Source organism: Mastigoproctus giganteus, chromosome 5 (genome assembly GCF_048544385.1).
Source record: "Mastigoproctus giganteus isolate SK-2022 chromosome 5, ASM4854438v1, whole genome shotgun sequence".
In the NCBI taxonomy this organism is placed as follows: domain Eukaryota; kingdom Metazoa; phylum Arthropoda; class Arachnida; order Uropygi; family Thelyphonidae; genus Mastigoproctus; species Mastigoproctus giganteus.
Genome location: NC_143579.1, coordinates 11898780 through 11914057, shown reverse-complemented (window position 1 = coordinate 11914057; position 15278 = coordinate 11898780). Strand labels below are relative to the sequence as shown.

Genomic DNA, 15278 nt, shown 5'->3' with positions numbered 1-15278 from the left:
GGTAATTAAGAATAGGAACACATGCATGTATACTTGCATCTACACTAATGCTAGGAGCATTGTAAATAAATTGATGAATGCAGATATCGTAGGAATAGCGGAAATGTAGTGTCACTCAGACATAAGTGATACTGAATTTGAATATGAGGAGTGCAATGTATACAGGAAGGACAGATAACACTGGAAAGGTGGAGGGGTTATGCTTCTTGTTAAGAAGAATATTAAATCTAAGGCAGTGAATCCAGTAGACTTGGGTATCAAGTGTAATGTTGATATAAGCACTGGGAAAACAAAATTGAGAGTAGAAGTGTGTTTAGAGGCCTACCAAACAGCTATACAGAGAAATAGACTGGACAGTAAATCAGAATGTCTTATAATTAGGGATATTAAGTTTCCAGATGTTGACTGGCATTTGTGGCTTCATCATTCACACCCCAGCATTGCAGGTTTCTTGGATGACTTTTTTAAGCAGCATGTTAGAGAGGCAAAAAGAGGAAGCAATACTCTTGATCTGGTTATCAGCAGTGATTCTTCATGCATTTAGAATCTGCCACCCAGTGGGTCTTTTACCAGCAGATTCAAAATGCATGAAGAATCACTGCTGATAATCAGATCAAAAGTATTGCTTCCTCTTGTTACCTCTCTAACATTCTGATTTACTGTCCCTCTATTTTTCCCTATAGCTGTTTGGTATACTCACCAGGCATTAGGCCTATAACACACAGTGTACTAATGTGGAATTTAATCAAAGACATAGCTACTGTTAAAGGTAGTTTGTCTTTAATTAAAGGTTGCCCTTCTCTGTATCCTTCCTAAAGTGAGGCCTCCAGACCCGTATCTGGAAAAAAAAAAAAAAAAAAACGAGAGACTTGAGATAACACATAGGCAAAGTTAAAAGTGACAGCTTACAGAGAAAAAAATGAAATATAGATATAAAATTAAAAAAATAATGGCACCTGGAAATAAATTTTCAACCAGAATCAAAAAATTTCTAAGTGTAAAAAGCATGTTAAGTGACATAAGAATGGAAAAAATAACTCAACATTGTACAGATATGTGTTACAGTTGTTTTACCACCTTTTTCCTCACATATCTCTACAATGCAAGTTATTTTTTCCATTCTTATGTTTACTTAACATGTTTTTTACTCTTATAAATTTCTAGATTCTGGTTGAAAATTTATTTCTGGGTTCCACTATTGTTTAGTTTTATATCTATATTTCATTTTTTTTCCCTCTGCAAGCTATTGCTTGTAGTAATAGTAGTACTAGAGGTATGTGATGGAAGAAAGCAAGTGTATGAGCTTATGTAGCATCAGCCAAAAAAAAAGTTATCTCAAATCTCTTGCTGTCTTTTAAGGCTATTTGCTTTTAACTGGTTTAATTGGGTTAAAATCAGTAGTGAAACAACCATTGATTGTAACTCAATCGAACAAACCCTTGCAGTGTGATAGACCTGGCCACTGTGGGAGTTTGAACAGTCAGGGAGTTTCACAGTTGATATGGTATAGTTGTCAAAGATTATGTAGAAGCTGTTTGGAAATCTTGTGGGGGCAGAAATTATATTACACCACTGATTACAATACATTAGTAAAAACATTAAACATAATCTAAAAATGAGCCCATGCTACTGTCAACAAAGAATCTGAACATGAAAAAAAATATTGTGATTTTAAATGTTTCTCACCAACCACATATTAAAATAAGACACAGAAACTGGAATTTTAGGTAAACTATGTGTTTACTTCTATATATTTACAATTAAAATAACTTTACAACTATAAAGGATAAAATACATAAAATATATATATACAAACCAACCGTAGCTTCAGCGGTAACTTCCTTGTACTGCGGTGCATCTTAAGTACCAGCAGGTTCACGGTCTAAATCACTTGTTTCATCACCACGTGTTCTATTCTCCTGTGTACTGGGACAGGAAGCGGCTTGGGAATGCGTCATATGAAATCGTTCATCCCTTCTGAGGATCGTAGCCTCAAATAGGGGGATGAATCCGCAAACCTTTGTCTCTATTGATGTTCTCTGTCAAACTAATCCGCAAACTCTCGAGCCACTTGTGGTCCCAGAACCTATGTGCCCGATCAGTGATGATAGCTTCATCCGGGGAGATCTGGTGTTGCTTCTCCCAAAAATGCTCGGCCACGGCGGACTTACCATAATCTGCATTCCTTATTGCCTTAGTGTGCTCCCCCAGCTGTTCTTTGAGACGGCGCTTTGTTTCCCCTACATAACATTCCCCACAATCCGGGCATTTAATACTATAAACGACCCCACTAGCATTCTCTTTTTGAATGGGGTCTTTTACTTGTGATACGACTGTGTGCAGCTTCCGGCCTGGAATCTGCACACAACGCATCTGATAATTTCTTAGTACCCTAGTTATATGCTCAGTTAAGCCCGGATAGTAGGGAATGTATGCAGTGGCTATTGGAGTGAAGGGTTCATCTCTTCTCTGATTTTCTCCAATATACTTTTGTATAATCCTCTGGGGGTAGCCACACTTTGTAAGATCTGCCGTGACACGTTGATATTCTTCTTTCCTATCCTCGGAGGTACTACAGTGCAGTTTTGCCCTGTCTATTAACGCTCTGACCACACTGTTCCTATGATGATTGGTCTGAGCAGAATTATATTGTGAGTACTAGCCTTTACACATCGGTTTCCTATAGACTTTAGTTTTTAGTTGTTGGCCTTCTCTACATTGTCTACATTGTGCTGCTAAGTTTAAATTGGAAGCACCATATAAGGCTGAGAATGGCTGAGAACGAGATTAGCCTGTGCGGACGTACATTTTTGCCGCTCCTGGAACAGAGAAGTTTTTTCTGATTTATTTTCTGTTTTATTAGCTTAAATTGGCATATTAACTTATTTTCTAGAGTAGCTTTATATTCCTATTTACGATATTTAGTTTAAAGTAACTTAGATAGAGATTTTGTAGGTATTACTTAGTATCGGAAAGGGTATCAAATCCACGTGTTTACCGTTCGTAAATTGCCGCCATTGTTACGTGATAATAGATAGCATAAGCTTAATATAGTATAGTATAGTACATAATATTGTCAATTAATCTTGTTGAACTTCATTGTCAATTAAATTGTACTTTTAACTATACATATAATGACTTGGGTTACGTAACATAAATAATTAGTAAAAAATAAATAATTAATACTTAACTTGATACAGAAGTTATATAAAAGGATTTCGTAGATAACACTCAATACTGAAACATAAATATAGCATTATAACTGTGTTGGGATATAAGTTTAGGGTTTTAATTTTGTACTGAAATTGAAATTTTATTGAAATTAAATCGAAATCATGACTCAGACCAGAGAAGCAAAGCAAAAGGCTCAAGCTAATGGGAGTGCTGTGGATCGGGGGAGAACTGAGGGGGGCAGTTGCCCTCTGAATCACAGCCTATTAAAATGCACTACTTGCTTGATGTTTGTGGAGCAGTCGGGTACGGGACATGATACTGCCACGGGGGATGTCTTTGTGTGTGCGCGCGCGCGATGCAAGGAGTGTAAGGAAATCAGGCAACAACTCAGCATTGTTATGGGCCTATATGAGAGCTTGAAGGACAGGGTGGATGCCCTCGAAGGATTAAAAGTGAGGGGCCCATCAAGCTCTCAGCTGCCCACACCAATACCAGAGCTTGCACTTGGTCATCATGCAACACAGCGGCAGCCCCCAAGGCAGAATGTGCTGGTCCTAAAGGAACTAGTAGTTGTTGGTGACTATTGTCAGGGAAACGGGAAACATGCTTTGTAAAAAGAATAGGTGGAACAGGACCAGGGTATGTCAGCCAGGGCCAAAGGTTGATGACGTTGTACAGCGGATATCATCTTTTAAGGGCATAAAAGGTGATATAGTTGTACACGTTGGCACTAATGATATTAAGAGTAGGAGACCGGCGGAATTACTTAATAAGTACACGTCACTGTTAAAAAAAAGCCGTGAATTAGGGTTGAATTTGAAAGTGTCTGCAATTCTGCCAAGACACGATAGGAGGGAGTATATGATGAGAGCCCTGTCAATCAATTCGGCCCTGGAAAGATTGTGCAAGGCTCAAGGGGTAGAATTGTTTTCAGCCTGGTCTGTACTTGTTAACAGGAGAGACTGCTTCTACAGGGATGGGATACACTTAAATAGAAAGGGTGCAAGAATGTTTGCTGATGCTATCGAGGCAGTGTTAGGTGTGTCGGAAAACTTCTAGATTGGGGCGATACAAGAACTAATAGATTAACAGTAGCCACTGGCAGAGGTGAAAGTGATTCTTGCACTGCTTCTATTGGAATGAGCCGAAGCCTGGAAAATAAGATGCAGGATATTTCAGAGACTGCTGGGAATCATTGGGGTACAAGTAAACACATGGGTTGTGTTAGGGTAGCTAAGAAAAAGAACGGGAGCATGTATACGTCCGTGTACACCAATGCTAGGAGTTTAGTAAATAAATTTGATGAATTTGAGGTATTGCTCAAAACATCAAAGGCAGATATTGTGGGGATTTCAGAGACATGGTGTCACACAGATATAAGGAATGCAGAACTGAAATTTGGGGAGTACAACGTCTACAGAAAGGATAGACAGGATAGCAAGGGAGGAGGGGTTATGCTATTACTTAAGAAACACAAAATCCAAGGAAGTGAAGCCAGTCGACATCGCTGGACAGTGCAGTGTCGAGTCAGTTTGGTGTGACATAAGCATTGGGAGATCAAAATTGAGAGTAGGAGTGTGCTATAGGCCTAATGACTCTGATGAGTATAATAAGGAATTGTACAGGGAAATAGAGTGGGCCAGTAAATTAGAGAGTCATATAATGGAGGATTTTAATTTCCCAGATATTGACTGGAATTTGGGGGCTGGTCACTCACACACTAGCAAGGCTTTTGTGGATTTATTGGATGATTGTTTTCTACATCAGCATGTTCGGGAGGCAACTAGAGGGAGTAATACTCTTGATTTGATTATCAATAGTGATTCTTCATGCATTAAGAATCTGCAGGTAAATGAACCACTAGGTGGCAGGGATCACAGTGTGCTGAAGTGGGATTTACTTAAAGAGGTAACTACCATTAGGGGTAAAGGGAAGGGCTATTGCTTTCGTAAAGGTGACTATGATGGACTGAGACAGTATTTAAATTCTATACAGTGGGACCAACTGATGATGTTACCAACAGCAAATTCAAAATGGGAAGCATTCAAAGAACTTATCTTGGAAGCTACTAGGCTTTACATACCAACTAAGAAATATTGTTCAAGGTTTAGGCCTAAGTGGATGTCAGATGAACTAATGAGACATATGGCAGAGAAGAAAAATGCATGGGATACATACAAATTAACAGGTGACACAGAAGCCTATGATAGATACAAGTTGATCTGTAACCAAGTTACAAAGGAGGTTAGGGAGGCGAAGGCAGATTACGAGAAATCTTTGGCAAGGGATGCAAAGAAAAACAGCAAAGAGTTCTTTACTTATGTAAATTCTAGAAGGAAGGGGATGAATCAGATTGGTCCACTTGATGTTGATGGGTCAACCTGTTGATGATCCTGCTCAGGTAGCTAACAAACTAAATGAATATTTTGCATCAACATTCACATATGAGGAGTTATTCAGCGAGGGGAATGCCAGAGGTGTATTCAACTCTGGCAGTAAGCTAGATAATCTTGTAGTAAAGTGGAGGAGAAATTGTTGAAGATAAATACAAGAAAGGCACCTGGGGTGGATGGGATCTATCCAGTTATATTAAAGGAGGCAGCAAAGGAAGTAAGCAAACCCTTAGCCATAATTATGAGAGCTTCCTTGGACTCAGGGGTAGTACCCATGGACTGGAGATATGCAAATGTGACCCCAATTTACAAAGGAGGATCAAAGGGCAACACAAGTAATTATAGACCTGTTAGTTTAACTTCTGTTCCCGGAAAATTAATGGAGGCACTGGTTAAAGAAGCACTGCAGGATCATCTAGACAAGATTTCAGTTATAGCTCAGACACAGCATGGTTTTGTTAGGGGGAAGTCTTGCCTGACCAATTTGATTGGATATTATGATGCAGTCACAAAAGAACTGGATGCAGTGAATAACTTTGATATTATATACTTGGATCTTAGAAAGGCTTTTGATACTGTTGCACATGGAAGGCTGCTGCACAAATTGGAGCAGTGTGGCATTGGAGGCAAATTGCTGCTATGGATAAAGGGGTGGTTGAGGGGGAGAAGACAGAGAGTGGTAATCAATGGACACTGCTCATCGTGGACTAATGTTATTAGTGGAGTCTCTCAGGGTTCAGTATTGCGTCCATTAGTGTTTTCTGTATTTATAAATGATATTGATGATGGTATATCAAGCTTAATGTCCAAGTTTGCAGACGATACGAATGTTGGCAGGGTTGTCAAGGACACTACTGACACTATGCTACTGCAACAGGATCTGGAAAGGTTGAGCAGATGGGCTTCGAGGTGGCAAATGAAGTTTAACATTGACAAATGTAAAGTACTACATATGGGAAACAGCAACCCCAGAGCAACGTATCAACTCTGTGGTACTACACTGACAGTGGTAGAGAATGAAAGGGACCTGGGGGTGGTTGTACAAACAAATATGAAGTTTGCTGAGCACTGCAGACGGGTGCAAGAGTAGCTCATGGTGTATTGTCGATGATATATAGGAATTTTTCTAGCAGGGATAAGGAGGTGAATATTCAGCAAGGGGAATGCCAGAGGTGTATTCAACTCTAGCAGTCAGCTACAGAATCTTGAAATAACTGGGAGTAAAGTGGAGGAGAAACTGTTGAAGATAAACACAAGAAAGGCACCCGGGGTGGATGGGATCTATCCAGTTATATTAAAGGAGGCAGCAAAGGAAGTAAGCAAACCCTTAGCCATAATTATGAGAGCTTCCTTGGACTCAGGGGAGGTACCCATAGACTGGAAATGTGCAAATGTGACCCCAATTCACAAAGGAGGATCAAAGGCTGACACAAGTAATTATAGACCTGTGAGCTTAACTTCTGTTCCAGGAAAATTAATGGAGGCACTGGTTAAAGAAGCACTGCAGGATCATTTAGACAAGACTTCAGTTATAGCTCAGACACAGCATGGTTTTGTTAAGGGGAAGTCTTGCCTGACCAACTTGATTGGATACTATGATGCAGTCACAAAAGAACTGGATGCAGGGAATAACTTTGATATTATATACTTGGATCTTAGAAAGGCTTTTGATACTGTTGCACATGGAAGACTGCTACACAAATTGGAGCAGTGTGACATTGGAGGCAAATTGCTGCTATGGATAAAGGGGTGGTTGAGGGGGAGAAGACAGAGAGTGGTAATCAATGGACACTGCTCATCGTGGACTAATGTTATTAGTGGAGTCCCTCAGGGCTCAGTGTTGGGTCCATTATTGTTTTCTGTATTTATAAATGATATTGATGATGGTATATCAAGCTTAATGTCCAAGTTTGCAGATGATACAAAGGTTGGCAGGGTTGTCAAGGACACTACTGACACTATGCTGCTGCAACAGGATCTGGAAAAGTTGAGCAGATGGGCTGAGAGGTGGCAAATGAAGTTTAACATTGACAAATGTAAAGTACTACACATGGGAAACAGCAACCCCAGAGCAACGTATCAACTCTGTGGTGCTGCACTGACAGTGGTGGAGAATGAAAGGGTCTTGGGGGTGATTGTGCAGGCAGATATGAAGTTCTCTGAGCAGTGCAGACGGGCTGCAAGAGTAGCTCATGGAGTATTGTCAATGATATACAGGAATTTTTCCAGCAGGGATAAGGAGGTGATTGTTCCATTGTATAAGGCAATGGTCAGGCCACACCTAGAGTACTGTATACAGGTCTGGAGGCCTCATTTCAAGAAGGATGTAGAGCTGCTGGAACGAGTACAGAAAAGGGCAACAAGATTAGTGAATGGAACAAAGGGGTGCTCTTACGAAGAAAGGCTTATGTTTTGCAAATTACAGTGTCTGGAGACTAGGCACCAGCGAGGTGATCTGATAGAGGTGTATAAAGCCTTGAATGGTTTAAGCATGCTCAATGCTGATGGGATTCTTCCTCTAGCTCAGAAAAATCACCTGAGAGGGCATAAATTCAAATTGAGGAAAGACAGATGTAGGATAGACGTGCGGAAATTTGCCTTTAGCCAGCGGGTGGTTGGTTGGTGGAACAGACTGCCATCCCTTGTGGTGGAGGTTGATAGCCTAAATAAGTTTAAGGCTCAGCTGGACAGATATTTTGAACGAACAGAGGGGTGAAGTGGAAGTGGGTTTTTTTTTTTTTTTTTTTTTTGGCTGATGCTGCATAAGCTTGCTTTCTTGCATCAAATGCCTCTACTAATGCTAATGCTAAAATTCCCTTGTATAAGGCAATGGTCAAGCCACACCTAGAGTACTGTATACAGGTCTGGAGGCCTCATTTCAAGAAGGATGTAGAGATGCTGGAACGAGTACAGAGAAGGGCAACAAGATTGGTGAATGGAACAAAGGGGGTCCTTTTACGAAGAAAGGCTTAAGTTTTGCAAATTACAGTGTCTGGAGACTAGGCACCAGCGAGGTGATCTGATAGAGGTGTATAAAGCCTTGAATGGTTTGAGCATGCTCAGTGCTGATGGGATTCTTCCTCTTGCTCAGAATAATCACCTGAGAGGGCATAAATTCAAATTGAGGAAAGACAGATGTAGGGTAGACGTGAGGAAATTTGCCTTTAGCCAGCGGGTGGTTGGTTGGTGGAACAGATTTCCATCCCTTGTTGTGGAAGTTGATAGCCTAAATAAGTTTAAGGCTCAGCTGGATAGGTATTTCGAACGAACAGAGGGGTGAAGTGGAAGTGGTTATTTTTTATTTATTTATATATTTTATTTATTTATGTTTTTTTGGCTGATGCTGCATAAGCTTGCTTTCTTGCATCAAATGCCTTTACTAGTGCTAAAGGTTCCTTGGTGGTCTGCTGATTTGACTGCCTTACAATGTTGAGGTGTTTGACTTGAGGAGGAGGTTTCAGAGATTTAGAAATTGGAGTTACTCTGAGGCTGTTATGTATAAAGAGCTATATAAAATCAAGAGAAAGCAGTATCAATATATAATCATAAGATTAAGGCTTGGCAGGAACTGGTTCATGCTGTTGGGAATAGTGATCCTTAGGGGCTCCTATTTAAATTACCTAGAAATATTACAAGACTGATGGAATACAAGTGATACTGGAGCAGTTACCAGGCTGTTCATTCCAGATGTAGGTTTTAATGTGGGTAAAAGTAACCAATGGTTTTATCAAACAACGGAAACCTCATACTTGCTTCAGGGCATAGTTTGTTAAAATCCAAATTGTCACTTAGGCTTGGAAACAGATCCCCTGTGTTCTTGTCGGTCTTCAGAAACTTGGGAGCACGTCTTGTATTGCTGCCCAATTTATGAGGAATACAGATGTATTTGGAGATCTAGTTTGTCTGAATTAAACAGGGGTACTGAAGCACAATGGCTGTCTAGTTTTGACAATTTTGCTGTTTCAGGATTATTTTAGGAGAGTATTCCATAAACAGAAACAAATATCTGTATTAATTCATGTTGTTTACAATTTTAAAATTGGAGTTTCATGATACTGTATATACAAAGGGTACTAGGAAAGTTTTGCAATACAGCTTTGTTTATTTATTTTTTTTAAAGTAATTTCCTCTACATTCAATACACCTCTCTATCCTCTGAAACCAATCTTTAAACCAGTTCTGCCAAGTTTCACTAGGGAGTAAAGCACACTCGTTGTCCCAAGCCCGTAGAAGGTCCTCATCACTGGAAAACCGCCTCCCTTTTAGCTTCATTTTCACATGCGGGAACAGTGCAAAGTTGCAGGGAGCAAGGTCTGGACGGTAGGGAGGGTGCTCGAGAAGTTTCAGTCCTGTCGTGGTCAAATATTCGGTGCAGGCTTTGGCGCGGTTAGCTGGAGCATTATCGTGATGGAGGTACCAGGTGTCCATTCTTGACTTTGGCCGCAGGTTCTTCATAGATCCAATGACTTTAGGCAGGCATTGTTCAGTATACCACTTAGCTGTGACTGTCTTCTGCGTGTCCAAAACGACACGTTCCACAATTCCACTCGATTTGAAAAATACAGTTATCATTTTCTTCTTTACAGATCGGGATTTTCTGACAATTACGGGTGTGTCGTCATCATCAAAGACCCAAACTTTGTTTTGAGCCTTGGTCGGCAGATCGTAATAGTACAGCCAAGTCTCGTCACCTGTCACGATGTTGTTCACATACCGAGATTGTCCCTTATCAATCTTTTTTAACATCTCCCGGCACCAAGTCACACGTCGTGTCATCTGCTCTTCAGTCAGTTGATGCGGCACCCAGAGAGAACAAAGTTTCTTCACGTGCAAATGATCTTGCAGAATCGAACGAATTGCTGGTGCATTTAGGCCCAAAGTATCCTCTATATGTTGGTAGGTCACTCGCCTGTTTTCGTCAAGCATTTTCCTCACAGCAGTAACATTTTCCTCCGTAACTGACGTTCGTGGCCTTCCCGGCCTCTCAGAATCCTCCAGAGTGAAATTTCCCCTTTGGAATTCTCTATACCACCTGAATATCGTTGTACGATGTAGACAATCATCATCTAGTGCAAGAGTCATTTCTTCTAAGCACTGGTCTATGGTTAAACCACGCACGAAATTATACTGCAAAACTGTCCTTATCTCATTTCGTGACCACGATGCCATCGCAAGCACTTTACACTCTCACTACTAATGAATAACTGAGCCCATCGACTTGGCACGGCGGCTACTATGCATGTATGAACATGTCTCAACATGCAGCAACAAGCAGCTTCCTGTGATTCATTGTTGCGTAATATTGCAAAACTTTCCTAGTACCCTTTGTACATATATTTTTTTTTCTTCCCTCAGACTTATTGGGTGTCTGTCTGGGGGCTTTTTTTGTTCCCCCCAGATTGATGACTGACTCTCTAGGGGTAGGATAATTTTTGTTGTTGTTTTGTGTTGTGTTTAACGGATTCGCATGAGTCTTTATATTCTTAAGTATCAGGAAGATAATATTGATATGATTTGCACTCTTGAGGGTATGTATGGGTTTTTATTTTCCCCACTGGCATCGGGTAGATTTTGCTGATGCGGGATATCGATCTTGCGGGTTTGTTAAACACTTTTTTTTCTTTTCTGTTTTTTTTTTTTGCTGGCTCCTTAGGTGTGGGCAGCCTGGGAGTGGGATTGTGTGCTTACAGCATAGAAAGTTTAGTAGAACCGGTTTTGGTTTTGCATGCCAGGAAGGGGCGCCAGGTAGCAGATGCCCTGGTGGCTAAGTGGCCTGCCAAAAATCACGAACATTACACTACACTACTCATATACTGACACATTTACACTGCAGGCCTATATGTGGAAGATCCACTCAAATAAACAAGATACAAGGTGGAGATGGGCATTAGCCTGGGTGCCGCAGAAGACAAGTTCACATACAATACATTGGCCCACATATTAACGTTAATTCCCACTTGGAAATGGGATTGCAGAATGGTGTGAGGATTTTCTACTGACCATGCATGGAGATTGTGCATGTTGAATATCGCATCTTGTGTAAATGTTGCCTCATCAGTCCACAGGATATTGACAAGAAAGTCAGGGCTGTTGTTCATGCGATTAAGTATCTATAAACAAAATTTCTCACATACAAGTAAATCTCCTGCTTGCAATGACTGAATTGTGTGTGTGTACAGCCTGTGTGCACCAAATGAAGGTTTGGGATGATCCTTTCTTGCAACAACTCTTCATGTGCTGGTGGAGGGATCCAATGTCAGGATATCCAGCAACTCTTCCTCTGCATGTGCAGAATGTGATCAGGGCTGGCCTCGGTCATGATGCTCTTTCACTGCAACCCATTCTCTCAAATTACGGTAGAAATTGACAAACACATGCCAGTTAGAGTGTCGTCTTGCTGGAAAACGATGCTCATATTCGGTGTCTGCAGCTCTAGCATTTAGTAGTAGTAGTGGCATGTGATGCAAGAAAGCAAGTGTATGAGCTTATGCAGCATCAGCCAAAAAAAAAAAAAATCACGCCATTCCCTCCAAATGCCTGTCCAGTTCCTCCTTAAATTTATTTAACCTGTCAACTGCCACAACGACAGATGGAAGTTTGTTCCAGCAATTAACCACCCGCTGGCTAAAGGCAAATTTCCGTACATCTATTCTACATCTGTCTTTTCTTAATTTGAATTTATGCCCCCTTAGGTTCATAATCTGAATAAATGGAAGGATCCCATCAGAATTCAGCATGCTCAACCCATTCAAGGCCTTATACACCTCAATCAGATCACTGTGCAGGTGCCTAGTCTTCAGCCACTGCAATTTGCAGAACTTAAGCCTCTCTTGGTAAGAGGATCCCATCATTCCCCTCACCAATCTTGTTGCCCTTCTCTGTACACGCTCAAGTAAATCTACATCCTTCCTAAAATGAGGCCTCCAGACCTGTACGCAGTACTCAAGGCGTGGCCTGACCATTGCCTTATACAGGCAATGGTTGATTTCCTTCACATACACCATATACAAAGTGAATGTCTGCATATTCTGCTGACATTAATGCTTTTCTACTTGCCCTACATGTAAGGAAGTTACTCTACTGCAGCCTTACATTTTCATCAAGCATTTTATAAAAAATACAGTACAACAATTTACATAACATTCTGTGCAACAGTCATTTGCATAAATCACTTTGTGATGTTCGCAAGATGCTAGAGGCAGAAATGACATCACTAAGCTGTTTAATACTCTAACTCAAAACTCGTTCCTCCTAATTCAAATTGAGTGTAGATGTTTCTTGTATTTTTAACAAACCATTCCCTCAATAAATATCAATGTCAATTTCAAGGATATCCTGTATGGCCACCTTTTGAATTATTATTACCTCTTTTCATACTGTTAAAGAGTGGCTAAAGGACCAAGGTAGCAGGTTCTATTTAAGGGGCCTAGAATGACAAGAAAACATTACATCAAATGTGTAGCCCTCAGAGATACTTACGTTAGATAAAAGTTGTATCATTTCCAGATTTCCCAGATTTCTTCATTCTTTCTGTGAAATCTGCATTGGCATTGTTGTTGACTATGATGGTACAGAGATGCTAGTTGGTCTAGTTTGACTTATTTTTATAATGCTACATAAGGACTATGCTCACAATCCATCCAGTTTGATATGTTCTCAGGTGTAGACATTTTTAACTATAAGCCATTTCTGGCGATAATACACCATTATGCTGGTTGCTGTAGCAGCAGTATCACCCAATTGTTATACGACATTTGAAATCAATATCACTTTCCCCTTTCACCATTGCAAATGGTACTGTAAATGATTGCTGCAAATGTAACACTGAGAATATGATGTGCCATCCAAGAAGATAAGGGAAATATTCTAGTACAGCCAAGCTAGAGGGGTTTACATAAATAAAATGATGTATATTAAATGGGTAAGTGTGGCTTTAAAGAAGGAATAAAATAAAAATGTAACGAGTTCATTAATTTTCTTTAAACATGATGCTACCATGTTTTAAAAATAAATCTCTCTTTCTACATTGATGTTCATTACTTGTGGTTATTGAAATTTTAATCTTACTTTTGTCCAGCGATACATTGTGGGAACAGATTCTAAAAGATATGTATATGACCGGGGTATGTCACTAATATTTATTGGTGGAATGCCAAGAAGCGGAACAACTTTGCTTCGTGTTTTGTTAGATGCTCATCCTGATATTCGTTGTGGAGAGGAAACTCGTGTCATTCCACGGCTTCTCAGCTTAAAACAGCAGTGGCTAAAAGCACCCATTGAATCTCGAAGATTGCAGGAGGCTGGCATCAGTGGCGAGGTAATATATATATATATATATATATATATATATTTTTTTTTTTTTTACATTGGCTATTTTGAAATCATGATGATCATTAATTTTTCTTGTTTCTCTTTACCCTATACCAGAAGGCAGATTTGTCTGTCATTGTTTTATCTATTTCAAAGTTATAGCAATACTTGTAGTTTCTTATATACCTCTAATTGACAGTATGCATCATTATAAACTGACCACTGAAGTATTAAAATGCAATAGAATAAGTATGGAGTCAGAGAACTGATAAAAAACTTTATAGAAATTCACTCATAATAAAATATAATCATAGCTTTTGTGAAACTAGCATTTTCTTTTTCAGTTAAAAATTCAAATGATAGTAAATTCATTGCCAGAAAGTTAAATTTATATATATACAATAAATTCATTTTTTTTTAAAGAAGGGGAAGAGAATTGTAATAAATGGCTTATTTCTCTTTACTGATAGTTTAATTTTTATTAATATTGATTAATATTATTTATGTTATGAGTTAACTTCTTGAGTATTATTTGACTGTGTATTGATGAGCGTATCCATGTGCCAATCAAAGAATTTTCTCTTTTGGGAACAATAAGTTGTTTTGAAAAATTTTGCTCTTTTATTGACCTCATTGTCATATTAAATTATATTCTGTATATAGTTTATAGTTCTAGTGATGCTCATTAGCTTATTTTTTAATTTAGCTAGAGATTTTGTAAGTTACTGCTCAATAAAAATTCAGAGCTACAGGGCTCAGAGTTACTGCTTAATGTACGAGAGCCTTTGTATTGTTTGAATTTTGCCACCATTTTAATAGTATTATAATGCAAGTGGAAATTCTAGAATTTTAATTGTGGTAATAGATGGCTTGAAAGTTTGAATCATGAAGGTTGGTGCCAGTTGGATAATTTCATTATATATTGTAATTAACTTAACTTTCAACCATAATAGTATATCCTAATACAGGATCATCTAGACAAGACTGCAGCAATAATTCAGACACAGCATGGGTTTGTTAAGGGAAAGTCTTGTCTGACAAATTTGATAGGATATTATGATACGGTTACAAAGGAACTCGATGCAAAAAATAATTTTGATATCATATATTTGGATTTCAGGAAAGCTTTTGACACTGTTGCGCATGGAAGACTATTGTACAAATTGGAGCAGAATGGTATTAAGGGTAAGTTGCTACAATGGATAAAGGGATGGTTAAGTGGGAGAAGACAGAGGGTGGTAATCAATGGGTGCTGCTCTTCTTGGACTAATGTTATTAGTGGAGTCCCACAGGGTTCGGTGTTAGCTCCACTGTTGTTTTGTATATTTATCAATGATATTGATGAAGGTATATCAGGCTTAATGTCGAAGTTTGCAGATGATACAAAGGTTGGCAGGGTTG

General features: G+C 39.4%; 1 protein-coding gene across 1 annotated transcript in view; it reads left to right on the top strand.

Moving 5' to 3' along the window:
* LOC150085172 (protein-tyrosine sulfotransferase 1-like) overlaps nt 1-15278 on the top strand; it is a 112045-nt gene that overhangs the window by 37047 nt on the left and 59720 nt on the right. Inside the window, exon 3 of the mRNA XM_090373061.1 lies at nt 13645-13884. Coding sequence (XP_090229187.1) covers nt 13645-13884 — 240 coding nt within the window. The remainder of the gene's footprint in view (nt 1-13644; nt 13885-15278) is intronic.